At 26.4% G+C, this 18,846-nt stretch overlaps 5 protein-coding genes across 7 annotated transcripts; 3 read left to right on the forward strand and 2 right to left on the reverse strand.

Moving 5' to 3' along the window:
• The first annotated feature begins 104 nt into the window (after positions 1-104).
• Positions 105-2,599, forward strand: LOC123268956 (low molecular weight phosphotyrosine protein phosphatase-like). Of its 3 annotated transcripts, none has more exons than XM_044734421.1 (5): positions 105-153; positions 263-453; positions 634-795; positions 1,057-1,221; positions 1,292-1,485. In XM_044734421.1, the coding sequence occupies exons 1-4, from the start codon at positions 117-119 to the stop codon at positions 1,132-1,134; spliced, it is 468 nt and encodes a 155-aa protein (XP_044590356.1). In that variant the 5' UTR covers positions 105-116; the 3' UTR covers positions 1,135-1,221; positions 1,292-1,485. The 3 variants fall into 3 exon arrangements, with proteins under 3 accessions (XP_044590356.1, XP_044590355.1, XP_044590354.1); XM_044734420.1 differs by lacking the exons at positions 105-153; positions 263-453 and adding exons at positions 1,645-1,806; positions 1,882-2,599 and having other exon boundaries at positions 1,292-1,482; XM_044734419.1 differs by lacking the exons at positions 105-153; positions 263-453; positions 634-795 and adding exons at positions 1,645-1,806; positions 1,882-2,599 and having other exon boundaries at positions 1,105-1,482.
• On the reverse strand, positions 1,646-4,271 carry LOC123268955 (guanine deaminase). Its single transcript, XM_044734418.1, has 8 exons — positions 4,051-4,271; positions 3,489-3,731; positions 3,190-3,408; positions 3,008-3,115; positions 2,691-2,798; positions 2,458-2,623; positions 2,228-2,377; positions 1,646-2,172 (listed from the first exon to the last, which is right to left on the reverse strand). Exons 1-8 carry the CDS (start codon positions 4,162-4,164, stop codon positions 1,973-1,975), a joined length of 1,308 nt encoding a protein of 435 aa, XP_044590353.1. The 5' UTR covers positions 4,165-4,271; the 3' UTR covers positions 1,646-1,972.
• A 300-nt stretch (positions 4,272-4,571) lies between these two features.
• On the forward strand, positions 4,572-9,485 carry LOC123269010 (dynein-1-beta heavy chain, flagellar inner arm I1 complex). The gene is made up of 15 exons (XM_044734499.1): positions 4,572-4,791; positions 4,857-4,933; positions 5,254-5,590; positions 5,656-6,009; positions 6,205-6,487; positions 6,551-6,716; positions 6,788-6,927; positions 7,007-7,528; positions 7,643-7,855; positions 7,930-8,197; positions 8,275-8,420; positions 8,491-8,581; positions 8,639-8,809; positions 8,871-9,060; positions 9,112-9,485. The coding sequence occupies exons 1-15, from the start codon at positions 4,665-4,667 to the stop codon at positions 9,483-9,485; spliced, it is 3,459 nt and encodes a 1,152-aa protein (XP_044590434.1). The 5' UTR covers positions 4,572-4,664.
• A 334-nt stretch (positions 9,486-9,819) lies between these two features.
• Positions 9,820-14,218, reverse strand: LOC123269272 (post-GPI attachment to proteins factor 6-like). Its single transcript, XM_044734871.1, has 8 exons — positions 13,845-14,218; positions 13,430-13,601; positions 13,133-13,346; positions 12,808-12,935; positions 12,093-12,376; positions 11,453-11,993; positions 11,181-11,338; positions 9,820-10,736 (listed from the first exon to the last, which is right to left on the reverse strand). The coding sequence occupies exons 1-8, from the start codon at positions 13,927-13,929 to the stop codon at positions 9,955-9,957; spliced, it is 2,364 nt and encodes a 787-aa protein (XP_044590806.1). The 5' UTR covers positions 13,930-14,218; the 3' UTR covers positions 9,820-9,954.
• A 608-nt stretch (positions 14,219-14,826) lies between these two features.
• Positions 14,827-18,822, forward strand: LOC123269368. Its single transcript, XM_044735001.1, has 11 exons — positions 14,827-15,313; positions 15,440-15,541; positions 15,737-15,870; positions 16,146-16,236; positions 16,303-16,422; positions 16,631-16,835; positions 16,918-17,050; positions 17,186-17,406; positions 17,511-17,773; positions 18,018-18,194; positions 18,262-18,822. The coding sequence occupies exons 1-11, from the start codon at positions 15,025-15,027 to the stop codon at positions 18,762-18,764; spliced, it is 2,238 nt and encodes a 745-aa protein (XP_044590936.1). The 5' UTR covers positions 14,827-15,024; the 3' UTR covers positions 18,765-18,822.
• Positions 18,823-18,846: the final 24 nt, after the last annotated feature.

An 18,846-nucleotide genomic window follows, 5' to 3' on the forward strand; every position in this document is an offset into this window, starting at 1 on the left:
GCCATTTTTGGAATTATTAATTTTCAATTTTTAAATAGCAAATTTAGGTTATATAAAATTTTTTTAGAACTTGGTCACAAGTAGTTAAAGTAAAATATTTAATTTTAAATTTAATAATGGCTGAAAAAAAAAGTGTATTGATGATTTGTTTGGGTATGATATTTAAATAAAATAATTTTTAAAAAACATCTGATAGTTTTTCAAAATTTTTTATGGCAATTGTTAAGTGTCTTCTAATTTAATATGATTTATTTATTTACAGGCAATATTTGTCGGTCACCTATTGCAGAAGCAGTTTTTGCTGATTATATTGCCAAAAATAATCTGACTGACAAGTGGGGAGTTGACAGTGCAGCATTAATTGGCTATCATACTGGTAAATCACCTGACAGCCGGGCTATGAGCACTTTGAAGGATAAGGGTATTAAAAATTATTCACATCGAGCTAGACCGGTACGTATTTTTATTTCTCTTCAGTATATTATGATTTATTTTATTTATGTCTGGTCAGTATTGGAGCTTGCAATCATTTTTAGGAGTGACTAATAAAACTCACAGATATGTTCCCAGTCTTGTGACCTTTATAATCATAATCAAGCGAAGTAATAAATTAACTGATAAATATAATTGCAGATAACGAAGGACGACTTCAATAAATATGACTGGATCTTTGGAATGGACGATGACAACATCTCAGAATTAAATCGTCTGAAGCCATCTGGAAGCAAAGCCAAAGTTGAATTGCTCGGCTCCTATGATTCTTCAGGAGAGATAATAATTCGTGATCCTTACTACGTAATTCTCAATTTTTAATATTTAAAATTTTAAAAATTTATTTATTGCAATGATCTTAAATTTAACAAACATTTTTTTAATTTTTATTACAATTAAATCATAAAAAAAATTTCACATGTAGAAATTTTAAAAAATTATAAATCAAAATTTAAAAAAATATTTTTTTTTATAAATAATTTATTTGTTATAAAAATTTTAAAAATTATCAAGATATCTGCTAATTTTACTATCATTTATCACAAAGAATTTATTTTTTTACAGGATAGTAACAGCGCTGGATTTGTCAAAGCTTATGAGCAGTGTGTCAGAAGTGTCGAAGCATTCCTAAAAGTTCAATAATTAAAAAAAAAAAAAATATTGTTAAATAATCTTCAAAGATTATGAATAAAATGAGTGAGAAAAAACGTGTATTGATGGTTTGTCTAGGTAAATTATTTAATGTCACTAATTATCAGGACAATTTCATCAAATTATTACCGGTGTAAAAATATAATAGGTAATACATGTCGCTCGACGATGGCAGAAGCTATTTTTGATGATTATATAACAAAAATGGGTTTGAAAAATACATGGGAAGTAAACAGCGCAGGACTACGCGGTTATCACGCCGGACAGACTCCTGACGAGCGTGCTCTGGTTACTCTTCGAGGAAGAGGAATCGTTAATTACTCCCACAAAGCCCGAGTTGTACGTTTAAGAAAATTATTCAATCAAAAATTAATTATCTTTAGCAAAAAAAATTTATTTTAAAAACTCTAAAAAATTATGAATACAATTTTTTTGACCTAGTTTATTTTCAGAGAAAAATTAAATAATTAAGTATCATAATTTTTAATATAAATTCTACAGATAACAAAAAATGATTTTTATTCTCACAATTGGATCTTTGGAATGGATCAATACAACATTGAACAACTTGAAAAAATAAAACCGGAAGGTAGTAACGCTAAAATTGAATTATTAGGAAGTTACAATCCTAATGGAGACATAATTATTGAAGATCCCTTCCCAGTAAGTAAATAATAATATTTATTATCTATTACTAGGTATTTTATTTATAATAAATAAAAAATTAATATTTTTCAGGATAAAGATTGTCGAGGTTTTGTAAAAGCTTTTGAACAAAGCAACAGCAGTATTAAAAATTTTTTGGAGCTCAACTCCAAAAAATAAATACTCATTTAACTTTACGTCCTTCTACGTAAACATTTACAATGTTACGATCGTCTCCAGAGTATATTAATCGTTGCAATTGTTCCTTGAGTGTTAAAGTTTTTAAATTGTCTAATGGTGAATCTTTCGCTTTTAAATCAATGACCAAAGCATCGAATTTTTTCCCAGCGATTAAATTTCCCACTTGGCTATCTATTGACAGCGCTGTTGAAAAAAAATTTATCAATAAAAATAATTTATTTATTTAATAAAAAATTACCTTCAGCTCCGCCTAAAGTTGCTAAATAAAAAGCATCGACAAAATCAATCGGCTTATAAGAGTCACCTTGGATAAATGCAATGTGATTCGATACTTCTAGCGCTGATCTCATTACATCCAGCATACACATCAAATTACCACCTGCTACGTCTGAAGAATTAATTAATTATAAAATAAAATTAAATTTTTTAAATTTAAATAAGCTTGTTTAAAAATAGAAATTAAATTACCAGTGCCTAGTCCTACGGTGATATTATTTCTTCTCAGTCTCTGGATATCACAGAGCCCGCTTCTTAAGAAAGTATTCGAAGATGGACAGTGAATTATTGATGAGTTATACTTGGTTAAAATTTTTAACTCACTGTCTTTGAGGAAAACTCCGTGGGCTAGTACAGTCTAAAAATTTATTTTTTATTAATAAGTATTTAATGAAAGTATTTTTTTATATTATAAAATAATTTACCTTATTTGTTAATAAATTAGCTTGTTCGTAAACGGACGTATAAGTTGGACAGTCGGGAAATAATGATTTACATTCTTCAATTTCACCGGTATTTTCACATACATGTGTCTAAAAAATTAATTTATTATTTAAAAATTAATTTTTTATCATTTTTAATCCTAACATGAATTTTATAGCTTTTTTCTTTGTTAAAAAGCAATTCTTATTAATAAAAAATATTTTTTTATTAATTCTTAATTTAAAAATGAATTATTAAGAATTTTTTATTTATAATAAAAAAAATAAATTTTTAATAATTTTAACTAAAAGTATTGTACCTGAATAAGAAGATTATTTTCTTTAGCAATTTCCCCCAAATGTTTTAACAATTTCATCGAACAACTCAATGCAAATCTTGGAGTAATAACAGGATTGACTAGAGAAGACTAAACAAAAATAAAAAAAAAATCATAAATTAAATAAACAAACTAGATTACTCCAGAAAAATGAATAATCTTACTTTAAGTTTATAAACATCATCAATAAATTTCCTGGTATTATCAACAGAGATATCTGTCCTTTCATAATAATTATCATCGCGTACTCTGTCCATATTGAGCTTCCCAACAAAAGCGCGTTGGTGATACTTGACCGCTTTTTCAGCCAGAATCAAAGAAGCTTCATTGTACAGCGAAGCAAAGTAACAAGCAGTAGTTGTTCCTAGTGATAACGTACGTTTCTGTTTGAAAATTCTTGATAAATAAATGTAGTAAATTAATTAAATTAAAATCTTAAATTAATCTAATGAAAAATAATTACCACAACCGCTTCAAATACTTTTTCAGCAAAAGAATTGTCTGAGAATTGTAGCTCTAGAGGAAATGTATAAGCTTCCAACCAGTCAAGGAGACTTTTGTCGTAGCCAAGGCCTATGTTTGGTAGCTGGACAGCATGGACATGACAGTCGATGAATCCTGGAGTGAAAAATTGTCCTTTTTCTAATATTGTGATGATATCTGCTTTTATTTCTGATTTATTCGGTCTGTTGATGATTTCAAGTATCTAAAAAAAATTAATTTTATATTTATTTTTGTAAAAATATTTTTTTTATTTTACTTAAGACAAATTTGTTCCGAAAAATTATTTTAAAATTTTTTTAAATTGACGTAAAAATTTTAGAAAATTAAAAATGTCATTTTTTGAAAATTTATTTTATATAATATAATTTAATTTATTTTATTAAGCTTATTAAGTTATTTATTTATTTTTTATTATTTATTATTTATTAAGTTATATAATATAATATAATTTATTTTATATAATATAATATAAAAATATAATTTATTTTAAATAAAATAAAAAATATAATTATTTTTTTTACCTGCCCATTTTGGACGACTATATCAGCTTCTTCAATAATTTGTAATTCAATATTAGCTCCAGATTTAATTGTTTGAACAATTGGACCAATAAATAAATATTTAAGTGAAGTCATTTTGACGTTTTTGATAATTTCTTACGAGCGATACAAATGTTTGTAAGTATTCATATGGTAAGTACATATGAGTTGGGAGTGGATTAAACTCTTGGCTGGTGTGGACCATTTATCTCTGTTCAAGATCAAGGCATAACACGTCACTTGGTCCCCTCCATTTATTATCGCCTGATTTATGACATGAAATTTTCCTTTGTAATTTATTTATAAATTAAATTAATTATTAATAGAAAAATTAAAAAGAAATTTTTTTTTAATAAAAATTCGTAAGAAATAAAAAATTACTAGAATTTTATTTTGGAAAAATAAAATTAATTTATTATAATTTTTTATTAAATTTAATGAACTGTTGCCTTGCACTGAGATTGTTATGTATGTAACTAGGGAGAAGTAACAAACTTAGAGCAAAAAATCAATATAAGAAAATATAAATTTTACTACTTGGTAAAATATTGCAGAGAATTTTTTGTGATAAATATTGAATAATAATTTTTTAAAAAATGAGTGGAAGGCGAGGTGAAGTAAGCGACTCTAAAAAAATTAAGAGGGTTGATAAAACACCCCCAGTAATTAATTACAGAGAATATTTAGACATGGACACTGATGAAGAAGAATTTGGCCGACAAGGTTTGGAATTTTGAAAATATTTAATTTTTTTATTAGTTTGGAAATAAATTTTTATATTTTTTAAGAGACTCCTGAGCCGGATGAAGAACTCCCAGCCGAGCCTGAAAAACCTGTTTTTACTGACCAAGAATTAGGCACACTAGTAAATACAATAGAACTCTTTTTTTTAAATGGATAAATTATTTTAAAACATTAATAGTAAAAATTTTAAATAGAAAATTTAAAAAATTAAAAAGGATTTTTTTTTTTTTATTTTTAAATTCATTATTTTATAGAAAAAAATTGAAATATTACAAAAAATTCTAATTATAGAAGATATGAAAAAATAATTATTGCAATTTTTTTACTTGTAATTTAATTGTTGAAAAAAGTCAAAAATTGTTAAACGTCGTCAAATTTTAGTATCATAATTATATATATTTATAAATATAATTATTTAATTTTTTAAATGAATATTTCTAGGTCCAGTATGTAAAAAATTTAACCATGACATTTCATGAAGAAATAACATTACCTCAAGAATCCACAAAGCTAATCCATGAATACTTTTGTAACCCATCTTACACAATCTTAACAATATTCTACCAAGACTCTCAATGGAAAGTAACTCTAGACTTTCCAAAGTACCCCCAAAACGGACTAACTTATTTCTTCCGCTCACCTTGGCAAGTTTACACTCCCGACAATTTTATGTCAACAGTAAAATTTGGTAGTTTTAATTATTTTGAGAATTCATTATTAAAATTCTTCCAAAATATTTACGCACCAGTCGCGTTTTCCTATGACCGCTGGCCTAGAGGTAAATAAAAAAAAATTCCACATAAACAAATTAATTACTAAAATAAAATAAAAATAAATTTGCAGTAAAAAAAGACGAGATATTTTCAAACTTGAATAAATTGATAAGTTACCTGAATGACTTGACGTATGATCCAATGGGTCTTCCAATCCTATACGTCCCTCGCGAAGGGATCGACTGCAAAATTTCTTCCTCCTCCAGTATTAATTCCTCTAGTCAACAAATTGACATCCAAGAAGACTATAAGTCAGTAGAACTTCTTCTAATTTCCGAAGAAAAAAACGGATTGATAGAGCGGCTAGAAAGAGTGGCTCGGTACTGGATAAAACAAATCAGAGAAGTATTAAGCGGCTCGAATATTCCAGCCAGACCAGCCTGCAGGACTATTAAAGAAGAAATAAATTTCTGGAACTACAAATGTAAACATTTAAAATATACTTTTATTCATACATATATTTTTACATACATTTAAGACAATACATGTAATTTTAAATGATTTTTCAATGCACAGATTCAAAATTTTATAAATTTATTGTAAATAATAGTTTAAAAATATTTGAACACTTTAAGTTTTATTTTATCGTAAGCTTTTAAATGAATTGTTCATTTTTTAGTCGAAAGTCTCAAGTGTCTTCACAACCAGCTTACAAACAAGTGCATCACAAACATCATCGACACTCTGAAGACTAACAAGTCCGCAAGTATTGAGGAATTCCCGGTTTTAATAACAAAAATCGAGAAATCGCTTGTTGAAATAATTTCTAATATTAAATATTTAAATTTATTTGTCGATTATTGTTGCGACTTTGAGATTCCAGGTGGAATAGAAGATTATACGACTAAAATATTATATCTGATACGATTCGTTGCTACAGAGTCGCAGTTTTATAATACCACGTGAGTCCAATCATTAATTTTTATTTATTTCTTCTTTTAGCTATTTAATAATTATTATTACAGAGACAAAATAGAAATACTTTGCCGGGCTTTGGGTACACAGATAATAAATCAATCTAAAAAATATATCGATCTAAAGATTATACTCGATGAAGATCCACTGGCTGGCAAGCAAATGCTTGAAAATTCTATTTTTTGTTGCCGGCGATTTGAAGAAATTTTTAACCAAGTTTGTGATTTTTATTATTTAATTTTCTTTTAATAAATTTGCTTTAGTTTAATATTGCTAATTTTTTAAAGCTAAAACTAATGGACAGACATTGCAATTCTTTAATTCTAAGTAACGTTGATAAAAATAATGTCTTTAATCATGTCAATACATTTATACAGAGATGTCAAGATCTTATTGAAGTTACAAATACAAGAATTATTTTTGACAAGTAATTAATTTTTTTTTTTAGAGAATTAAGTATTAAATTTTAATAAATTAAGTAATAAATTTTTTCAAATAATTTAAAGGTGTGGAGAAATTAAAATAATTGGAGGAGCAAAAGCAGAAGAGCATGAAAAAAAGTATAAAAAAATCGAAAAATTGTTCAGTCAAACTTTGGAAGAAATAAAAATCTCTCGAGAGTGTATTTTAAATGTGGAAGAATTTGGTTGGCTGGAAAAAATTAAGGTCTTTAGGAATAAAATAGAGGACATTGATAATATGATGAAAAATTTGATACACGATGTATTTGAGGAGGTTCTCACGGTGGAAGAAGGTCTCGAAGCTTTGTACGCGATGAAGCGTTTTGTCATTCGCGAAAATTTAAAAGAAACTCTTGATAGTTACTGGACATTTATTTGGAAGATTTTTAATCAAGAGCTAGAAACGGTCGTTGATGATATTGATAAGGAAATTTTGGTTTATGATCGGTCGATGACTTCCTATGCAGGAGCGGCGACTTTGTTGGCTTTGAAGAATAATTATTTGACTAGTCAGTTTAATATGCTAGTTAATGCTTCTGATTGGTTTGATGATAATATTGCGCAAGAGTAAGCTTAATTTATTTTAGTTTTAATAATTTGTTTTTAAGCAATTTTTTTTTTTTTTAATTAATTTATTTTGTTTTTAATAATTTATTTTTAAACAATTGTGTTTTTTTTTAGAGCAATTATTGAAAAATATAAACGTGTTCAGAGTACTTTGTTAGAGAAAATAAGTGAAATTAATTTAACATGGGAACAAAAATTATTGAGCGATGATGCAATTAAAGAAATGCTTAATAAACCAATTATTAAATATGCTAATTATCCTAATAATAAATTTATGGAAGTTAATTTAAATTTTTATTGCTTGGAAACTATTAAGTCTCTTATTGAGTAAGTTTTAAAAAATTTTTAATAATATTAATAATTTCTTTATAATTTCAAATATGTTATCAAATATTTTTTAGATGGAAAAATATGAAATATGAAATAAAAAAAATATCACCAAAATTATTGCAAAAGTGGAACTTATTTATGATTCGTTACATAAAAGTAAATTACTTATGCAAATTCTACAACAATATTATCGAAAAAATGAGTAAAGAAGAATTTATGTTATTTAAATTAGTAATTGATGAAATAAAAGTTATTGTAACAACCGGAGTCGCGAAGAATACATGGATAGTAGAGTCTATCGACAAATTTTACGATGAGTGTTACAATAATGTTTATCAAGCAAGTTATTTTTGTCAATAATTAAATTAAATTATTTATAATCTTGCAAATTATGATTAAATTTTTTTTTTTTATAGTTCAGAAGAGTTGTGGGAGACTATAAATCTTCATATAAAAAAATTTATAACTACTTGAAGAGTATTTCAAAAGAACTGTTAGTTAAAGAGACAGTAAATTTGACTTTTACTTTAGAAGATTTTGAAAATTACTTAATAAGTGTCAAGTAAATAATTATAATAAATTATTTGATTATTATTGTTATAATTAATAATTAAATGTTAATTTTTTTTAAGGGATAAAAGTCTGGAGAATATTAATAACGAGTGCAAGCAAATCATAAAATCAATTTCTTTGATCAAATATGACATCAGACGCGATGACAAAGTTTGTAATTTTTTTTTTATATAAATAATTGAATTTTTAATTAATTTACTTTTTCAGACTCCTATTTATTGGACCGCGTTTGTACAAAAAATAATAGAAGACTTTAAAGAAAGTTTGGTTGTAAATATTCGAAATTCATTAAAATCAGCGAGAAATTTTTTTGAAGGCGATGATATAATGAGTTCAGGAAGTTTTTTAGTAATAGATGCTCATTATTTAAATGGCCAGGTAATTACAAATTAAAAATAATTTAATTAATATTTGTAATAAAATTAAAAATGATTGATAGATTGTCTTCCAACCGGATGTTGAAGAAATTAAAAGAGTTATTGAATTGATAACTTCATTGGATAAGGAAGTATATTCGATTGAAAATTGTAATAAAATATTTGATCTAATTGATTTGCGAGCTAAAGATAAGATAAATTTAATAGAAGCTCATGAAGAAATAACAGAGCTTAAGAATAATCTTAAAGAAGGTATGAAGTTCAATTTAATTGAGTTTAAAAATTAATGTAAAATTATTTTAGAAACGGATGCAACTATTGCTGCGCTGGATAAATTTATTAAGTCACTTGATATTAAATTATTAGCGCAAGTCGAGGGAAAATTAAGTGAGTTTAAAAATGAAGAAAATTGTGACAAGAATAGTTTTGAAGAAGAAATTCTGAGGTATGTTTTTTTAATTATGTATATGAATAATTATCTGACTATATTAAATTTATTTGGCATTTTTAGATGCAGAGAGCTTTCTAAAACGATGTCTTTAATAGCGGACAATTTAAATATTAAATTTATATCTTTAAACACAGTTAACATGAAATCGCAGATAATAGAAAAGTGCGATAATTTGAAAGACAATTTTTTTAAATTTATTGTTGGCGAATTAACGTCACAGCGTTAAAAATATATATTTATATATTTATATTTCTTTAAACATTTATTAAAATATTTTATTTTTTAAAATATGGATTTGAGTAACTATTAATCTCATAATAAAATAGTCTTTGAATATTTTATATAAAATATTCAACAAATATATGTGTATATATATATAATATTTGGAGAAAAATATTTTTTTTCATTAGTATGAAGTGATAAATTATTATTAAAAATAATTTCATTTATAATTAAAGTGTCTTGAATGTCTAAAATATCCTAAGCTAAAAACTTAACAACAATTAAAATATTTTTCCTAATAATAATTAATGTACAGAAATAAGTACGTAAAAAAAAATACATTTTAAGTATAAAAAGTCTTATAAAATAAAGTCTCAATTGTTCTTTTGTAAAACATAAAAGACACTTTGATTATTTAAAAAAATATTAAAGTATATTTGGCACATTAAGTAGGAGTTAATTAATTTAAATGTTTAACTATTTTCATTGGCAATAGAAGAAGACTCTTGATCAAGATTAATAGTAAACACGGGACTGTCTGAATGGTTTTTTAAATTAACTAACTCGCTGTCGGAACCGCTGCTAGATTCAATAGCGCTAGAGCTGCTGCTAAAGCCTGCAGTCGGTGGTAATAAGAATATCAATGACAGTGCGATTATCACGTGCCACATACTGTGAGTGTACTGATAATTAGCCTCTGTTTCGACAGTTGTAAATAAAAGCAAACCAATACTCGCCAGTCCTAAGCCTATGAATAATTTAACGAGCAAATTAAGCGACAATTTTCGTATTTTCAATTTGTAAAAATTATAAACTAATGATCCAATAGGGATTACTATTCCGATTGCTAAAGGCACTAATATACTTGTCAGTCCAGTCTTGTTGGACTCGACGCAAAATGCTATTATGAACACGCCAAACATGTGACAGACTGGGACTAGGTAGAGTGGAAGACGCGCTATCGCGACCAGGGTTACCCAGAATGCTAGGATGCTTGAAAAAAAATCGCAGTATTGGAGAACTTCGTAGTTGGCAATGCAGTATGTCATGAATTTTTGATCACACGCGTGATATAAGGAAGAAAATAACATGGTTGAAAAATATACCAGGGACTCGGTGTAGAGCTTGCGTTTTATTGCTAAGTAAATCGCGGGTAAGAAGAATCCGTTGCTTAAAATCAGCATTAAAAATGACATTAGCAGTGATGAATGGATATTTACGTTAGTGTCGTCCGTGCATCCCCATCCTTTGTATCCTGAAATATTTTTTAGCAATTTTTAGTGTTAATTAATTTTTATATCAAGTATTAACATTAATTAATTTTTACAAAAAGTATTAATATTAATTAATGTTTTAATTAATTTTTACATTAAGAGAAAAAATTTACTTAAAAAAATGGGAATTATTGTGATAAAAAATTAATTTGTTGTAAATTTTATTTCTTAACTGAAGAAATAAAAAAATTTTTTTTTTAAGTAATTTTCTTGTTGAAAAAAAATTTATTTAATTTTGAAAAAAATAATTTTAGATAAAAAACTTGTGAATTTTTATCCAAACATTTTTTTTTTCCAAATCTACAAAAAATTTTATTTTTTTAGCTAAGTTAAAATTTTCAACAAATTAATTTTTTATTGCAAAATTTTTTCTCAATGTATTAATACAAAAAATACTTTATAGTAATTAATTAATTAATATTTACCGCCAAAACAACTGCAAGTTGTATAATGAAGTAATCCACGATGAATTTCTTCACAAATTCCATGATTACCGCAAGATTGTGACCCGGAAAAAACACATTGTCTTGTATGAATATTTAACGATACCAATATTTCATTAATATCACAAGCAACGACTTTCCTGTACAATAAAATAATTAATAAATTAATTATTCATTATTCAATAAATTAATTGATAAATAATTATCTAAATTAATTAATTTTCTAATAAATGGTTAAAAAAAAAAATACGTACCCATTACTTAAACATCTAGTTTGCAAAGCAACATGCCAGGTATCCGGCTGCGGATAAGGTATCAATAAATGGGCATCGCGTCTATCAGTAGAAGAGAGATTCATCATCATTCGATTGTCATGGCAAACAATTAGCCTATTATGGCGATCAGGTACTTGAGACCGACGAACACAGGCAATAACAATAACCTGCTGTTGCGTCGCAAATTTATCAACTTCCAAATGCACTCCGACGTCCAACGAGCCGCCGACATCCACCAGCGGTAGTATATTGAACTGCGCAATCACTGGATAATTATCAGTCAATAAGATCCACGGAGTAAGCCACTCTCGTCCTTGGAACAAATAGACGCCAGAAAAGGTCTGGATTTGCTTAACTCGGATCAGCTGGAACCGACGAGGACACGGGTCGTCTTTGTTCTCATTTTCTAGACCATGAGAATTCTTGTCGCTTATCATTAGTTGGTGGCTTGTATAATTTATACTTATATTTGAGACCCAATGATGCATTAATGCATTTTCTGTTATTTTAATTGGACATTCTAAGGATGTAAATAATAATTTATTATTAAACAAATTTTTTCTATCAAGTAATAATAAATTTGTAACTTTAGTGTCTTTAAATAATTATTAATTCTTACCAGAAATAGATACTTTAACATTAAATTCAACTATACTGTCGGATACTACTAATAAATAATAGTAACTATCATCGTGAGGAGTACGTTCAGTAAACGTATGTGTAGTATTTACTGGCAAATTTTTCATTTTATAACTGTTAGTATGATTAAAAACCGGCATTGTACGTCCTTGCAATGCTAATCCTTTTATACAATTTTTTGACGTTTTATTTAAAGATGCTATTTTAAATTTACAATCCCATATTTTTACATCAAACGTCCATGTTCCTGATGGTATAAATATCCTGTAAAATATTTTCATTAATGTAAAAAGATAAAAAAAAACAGAGATTTATTATGATACTAATAAATTTCTTTAATAATAATTTAATTGCTATAAAATTATGAAAAAAATTTCTTATGTTAGTTTACTTCAGTGTCTTAATTTATATTATTTAAATAAACTATTCGATGGTCTAATTAGCAATTGGTCTAACTTCTGATTTTTTAACTTTTTGATGTAGCAATAGTCCAATTACGAATTATTTGAAAGATTCAAACAAAAATACTATACCTTTATTAGATATTAAATTGTTTTTTAAAGTGATAATAAATTTTGAACTAATTGTTTTTTCGTACAAATGGAAGATTCTATAAAATGGAGTTGGACAATTTGCTAATTAGAACGTCGTATTGATATTAATATTTATAAGATAATATTATAAGTAATTATTACTTGTAATACGTTGAAGACTGACTAGTAGTCATACTATTTTCATGACCAATTGGTATACTCTGAATGCCATTAGCTTGCAACCAAACAGCTACTGAACCAATGCTATAATGACACTTGTGTCCGATTCCCTGTAATAAGATTAATTTTTTATTTTTTTTTCATCAATTATATTACAAGTAAAAAAATACTTGAAAAAAATTCCACATAAATTTTTAAAATCTTCAACTTGTGAAATTTTTTCAATAAAATAAATTAATAAATAAATATAATCAAATGTCATCGGGAAGAAAAATTTTAAATGCTCCAGAAATAAAAAAAAAATAACCTCCTGTTGAACTTTTTCATCCCAATGGCTCATGTAAGCCCCAACAAACCAGTCACCGGGTTCTGGGCTATTGACAGGAACAATCGTTGTCGTCTGGAAGTCATAGGCTGTAACAGCTGTCACCTTGATGGTGTCATTCCTCGCTGGGTACATATTTGGAGGGAATGATTCATTGTTCGCTGTTATCACTGGGTAACTGCCCCATTGCAAGTATCTAAAGCGATTTTTCAAGTAAATAAATATTTCACCAATTATAAATTACTTAAAGGTAATATTTTAAGGTAAAAATTGACTTACATGTGTACTTCACGTGGAACGCAATTTTTTCCGTCCATAAAAGCCGCAAACTGCCATGTAGCTCGATAAACTTCTTTAGGAACTGTGTAATGGAACGTAGCAACATCACTGTAGCTTTTGAAAGCATGTAAAGCACCTTCCTGACTTGCTTCTGGCATCAAACTGGTAACATCTGTAATTTAGAGTCAATTATTTCAAAAATAATTATCAATTATCACATAAATAAATAATGACATTAGTTAGCAGTCACTTCACCATTTTTTTTAACAAACAACTAAAAAAAAAATTACATTTTTTATTTTTTTAAATTTCTACCTGTCAATTTTTTTTGCCATAATTTATTTTTTACAAAAATTATAAAATATCTACTAAATTAATTTTGATAAATAAATAAATAAATAAATAAATAACTTACTGCTGCAGGATAATAAAAGTAATCCAATGTAAATAATTATTTCATACTGAGTTTTGAAAATTTTAAACAGCATGACACTTGTCATACTTTTGGATTCAATTGAAATAATTATTTAGAGGGTAGCGAAGCAATACATGAGATTTTAATTGAAAAAATTTATAAGTTCAAGGACTACTTGGTATTGAACGGATTAACACACTTTGTCGATGACATGCTTGAATAATTTATTTTTCAATATTAACACACAAAAATACATGGTTTTATTATTTTAAAACTACTGAGTATCACACCAAGATATTTAATTTATTAAGGGTATAGAATTTAAAAATATATTTTTAATTTATTGATAATTTGAACACTTGTGGTAAGTCCTAGTCCTAGTTCTATATATACATTATATTGTATGTATATATACATACATATATATTACTCGTCATAATATTAAATATATATATTTAATATTATGACGAGTAATATACATGCTTAAGGGTATATTTTCAAGTGATACTAAATGAATTTCATTAGTCAATGACCTTTTTTTAAAGTTGAGAGATTTAATTGCATTACCAATCAAATTTCAGTTATTTAAAAACTCTCTCAAGTGCTTTGACGTATCACAAGAGGTTTTTACTTCTGGACTATTTTTTTATTTGTCAATAAATGCGCGCTTTTTTTAAACATCAAATTTACAAAACTACTTTTTTTAAATTAATTAATTAATAATTATAATAATTTTTTTTTTAACAGCTGATTACTTTTAATAAATTTTTATTCTTTTATTTATAATTCATATTTCATAAAATTAGCAAGAAATTAAAACAGCTGATTGTTATTTTCGCGGTATCTTCATTAAATTCTGGCGCATGCGCAGAATAAAATTATTCACTCGTGTTTACTCTAACTTAACCTTAAGAAAACTTTAGATTAAATATTGAATTTGTTTAATTAACAATAAAAATCATTGAAATAAAAATTTTAAAATATAAAATTGTGATATTAAAATTTTAAAGTTAAAGAAAAAAATAATACTGTGATCAGCTGACATTTTTTTAGTTATTCATTCTTAAGAACACGTGCTCAGTGTTTACTTGTCACTTGTAAACAATTCAGAAAAAAGTGACAGCAAGATTCAAATATAATTATTAAACAAGTTTAATTTGACACTTTTGTAAAATTGACAATGTCAAAAAAAGCACCAGCTGCGAAAAAACAAAAAACTGAAAATGAACCCAAGAAATCTAGAATTGTCAGATCAACTAGTGAGAGGATTGAAAATTATTTGAAGAACAATGTAGGTAGGAAATGTTGGGAAAAATATTTGCACAATACCATACCAGGGTTAAATTTAAATAAAAAACCTTGGGTTCAACAATGGGATTTTGAGAACGCTGTTAATTTATACCGTCGGTATCCTTATACTTGTGACTTGCCCAAACCGTTGTTGCCGCCTGCTAGAATTAGGAGACACAGTAAGTTTTATTTATATATTTATAATTAACACAATTTATAATTATAAATAATTATCCATAATAATTTATTTGTTGAAAAAATTATTAAATATCTGCTCAATTAATTTTAAAAACAATTTTTTGTAGTTCACAATCAACACGACCCTGCAACTGATCTGCTGTTTGCTAAGCAGTTCATCCAAGATGACATGGATCTGATATTAGACCACTTTGAAAACGATATAGAAGGTTTGTTATTTATTAATTTATTAATCTCTATTTTAGTTCATTAAAAATTGAATTAGTTTTCTTAAAATTTTTAATTGAAAAAAATTATTAAAAGAAAAAATTTAACTTGTAGAAAATTAAAAAAATTCTAAACTCAAATTATTTTACTTTTAATTTTTATTGACTTAAAAAATCAATTTAATTAATTAATTTTAGGTCACAATGTTCTATCAAACAAAGATGTCAAATGGTCTGGGACAAAGTATGACAGAGGTCATGCGGTAGTACCTCGATATGTTGCTGACCTTGCTGATATTATTGAATGTGATCCAGATCCATTTTTTGAAGGGGTAAATATTAAATTATAAATTTCAAAATTCTTAAAATTTTTTGATGACATTAAAGTTAGCAATCACTTGATAATTTTTTAATTTTATTTAATAAACAAATTATTTTTAAAAAATTGCATTAATAATTTTTTAATATTTCTACATGTCAATATTTTTTTCTTATTCATTTTAACATAATATATTTGTTAAAAAAATTCTAAAAATTATTAAATATCTGCTAAATTATCATAATTTTTTGTTCAAAAATATTTTAATATTATTTTTTTTTTTTTCAGAAATATAATTGGTATTATACTGGCGGGTCTATAAATAATATTTACTTCAATAATAAAAATTTATTAATCTTTCCATTTATGGAAGATGTTGGTAATTATAATTAATATTTAATATAAATTTTAATATTTTTCAAAAATAAATTTTAATATATTTTAGTTGCAAGTCCAATAAATCTTAAGGATAATTCCCTGTGGAAGCCAGATTTAAGTAAAGCTAGTAAATCAACTATCGGTAACCCCGTTTACGAAGTAAGACATTATGTTTCACCTGACAATTGTAAGTTATCTATTTTATACTTAACATTTCTGACACAGTCGAGTTGATTAGTTATTTTTTACTATTTGATTAATAATTAATCACGTCAATCATACGAACATAAATTTACTGTCTATTTAATATTTAAATCACTTGTCATGTATCATTTTTCCTCGATAATTTATAATTCATAATCGTTAATGATTAATCATATGTGACTATTTTACAGGTCGTATTTTAGTGAGATGTAAGCACGAGTGCGTTTTTTATTCGTTGACTTCTAATGATGAGGGCAAGCTAAGTTTAGAAGCGCTGGATAACAAGGAGAATAAATCCACACCGTTTATCAGTGCCGCTCTGAACCCCGTGGATCCAAATCAATTTTGTACGCTTAATGTAGGACGTATATTTGAGCAATGTGATATGGTATCAGGGTAATTATAATTTTCTGTCGGAGAATTATATCAATAATTAATCACGGAGGTATTATTAAATTTAAATAATTTTTTTCAACAGAAAATGTTTATCTAAAAGTCTTCTTAATACTGAAAAATCAGTTCCTGATAATTGGGGAAGTATAAGATATAATTCTAGTCCTAACATTGTAGCTTTGACTGACAGAAATGCTTTGCATTATATGGACTTACGAGTAAGTAACTTAAAGTAACTAAAGATTATTTTTAATTAATTAATTAATTTATTTATTTATTAGTCAATTAATTAATTAAATTATTTGTTTATTTATTAATTTAATTAATTATCTTACTGTAAATTTAAATTAAAGGTTTCACTAAGAGTACCAACAGTAAGCATGTGTCCTCAAGAAATGCTAAATGACTGTGACTTAGTGTCCCTCCACATGCCCAGCGAACGTCCCTCTCGTCATTATCTCGGAACATACCACCATTTCTTGATGGTCGATGATCGATCTCCAGATCAATGTGTCCATCAGAAATGGACTCATCAGTTCAGATCACCTCCTCTGACTGGAGCTACTTGCATGTGGTAATTAATAAAAAAAATCGAACCGAAATCAATAACTTCCCTTTAGTTGAAAATTAAAAAACCTGTTTATATAAATGTATTATTTAATTGAATTATTTTTATAGCGATGGTGAAGAAGTAATAATTATCTCTAGTCAATTGCCGTCTGAAAAATCTGTAATTGTTAACACCTGGCAACAATTTGATGATCCACATAGTTATTACCTGCCTCATGCAGTTCCTACTATTTTAGAAACTTTGAAAGAATCTCAGTTGTTAGGAACTTGTTTAGATCCAATAACATCAACAAGGGTTGGATTAAGTACAGTTGGATCTACTTTGATGGTTCATGATAAAAATATTTATTATTTTAATCAAAATTCTTTAGGTATTTTAAATTTTTTATTTATTTATCATAATTAAGTATTTAAAATTAATTAATTAATTTTGTTAAATCAATAATTTTAAATATTAATTAAAAATCATTTTAAATATCAATTAAAATTCTTTTAATTATTAATTTTAAATATTAATTAAAATTAATAATTAAAAATTATTTTAATTACTAATTTTAAATGTTAATTAAAATTTTTTTTAATATTAATTTTAAATAATTTAAATTTTAATTACAGAAGACGTTTTTTATTCTTGTATTACTCACAACGAGTTAGAAAAAAATATTAGTTTAATAAATGACTATGCTGGGCATGCATTAAAATGTTGGGAACAAGAAATGTTAAAAAATCAAGAAAAATTATTAATACCTTTAGCAATAACTGACCGCTTCAATATGGAACATATATTTAAACGTAAGTTAATTAAATCTAATTAAAAAATTATGATAATAATTTTAATTAATTAAAAAAATTATTTCAGAATTTTCAGACACGACATTGAAGTACGAATTAAACGAAGAAGAAAACTTCATGCCCGAGTACTGGAGACAGCCAGTGTACAAGTTGAGAGAGTACAAAGATCTACTGGCGCCTTTGCTGTTGGAACCATGGGATCTGGAGTGTGACTTAGGTGATTACGTTCCCGATGAACCTAAAGAGGATCCTAAACAACGTTGGCTAGACGATTGGGTCCAGTCGACTACAAGTAGCCAAGCTGTTCCACCTCTGGAAGAAAATTTGCCTATGTCTCAGGTCCTTGATGATGATCATGATCACATTCCCTTCACTCCGGTATTAACGCAAGATCTTGTCAGTGTCAGTCAACAGCATATGCAGCCGAATCCCGAAATTCAAGTGCCGATAATTAAAACGGAGCCTGCTGATCTTGCTGAAGAGCTCGATGATTTTATGACTATTACGAAAGTTGTTAAGCCTAAAAAACCGAAGAAGCAACCTACGAGCACTTACACAGATGGATTTTAATTGTTGGGTTTTTTTTTACAAATAATTATAATTAATAAATTATTTTTGTAATTTTATAAAAAAAAAAAAAAAATAGAGATAA

The sequence above is a fragment of the Cotesia glomerata genome, linkage group LG7, assembly GCF_020080835.1.
Source record: "Cotesia glomerata isolate CgM1 linkage group LG7, MPM_Cglom_v2.3, whole genome shotgun sequence".
NCBI classification, from domain to species: domain Eukaryota; kingdom Metazoa; phylum Arthropoda; class Insecta; order Hymenoptera; family Braconidae; genus Cotesia; species Cotesia glomerata.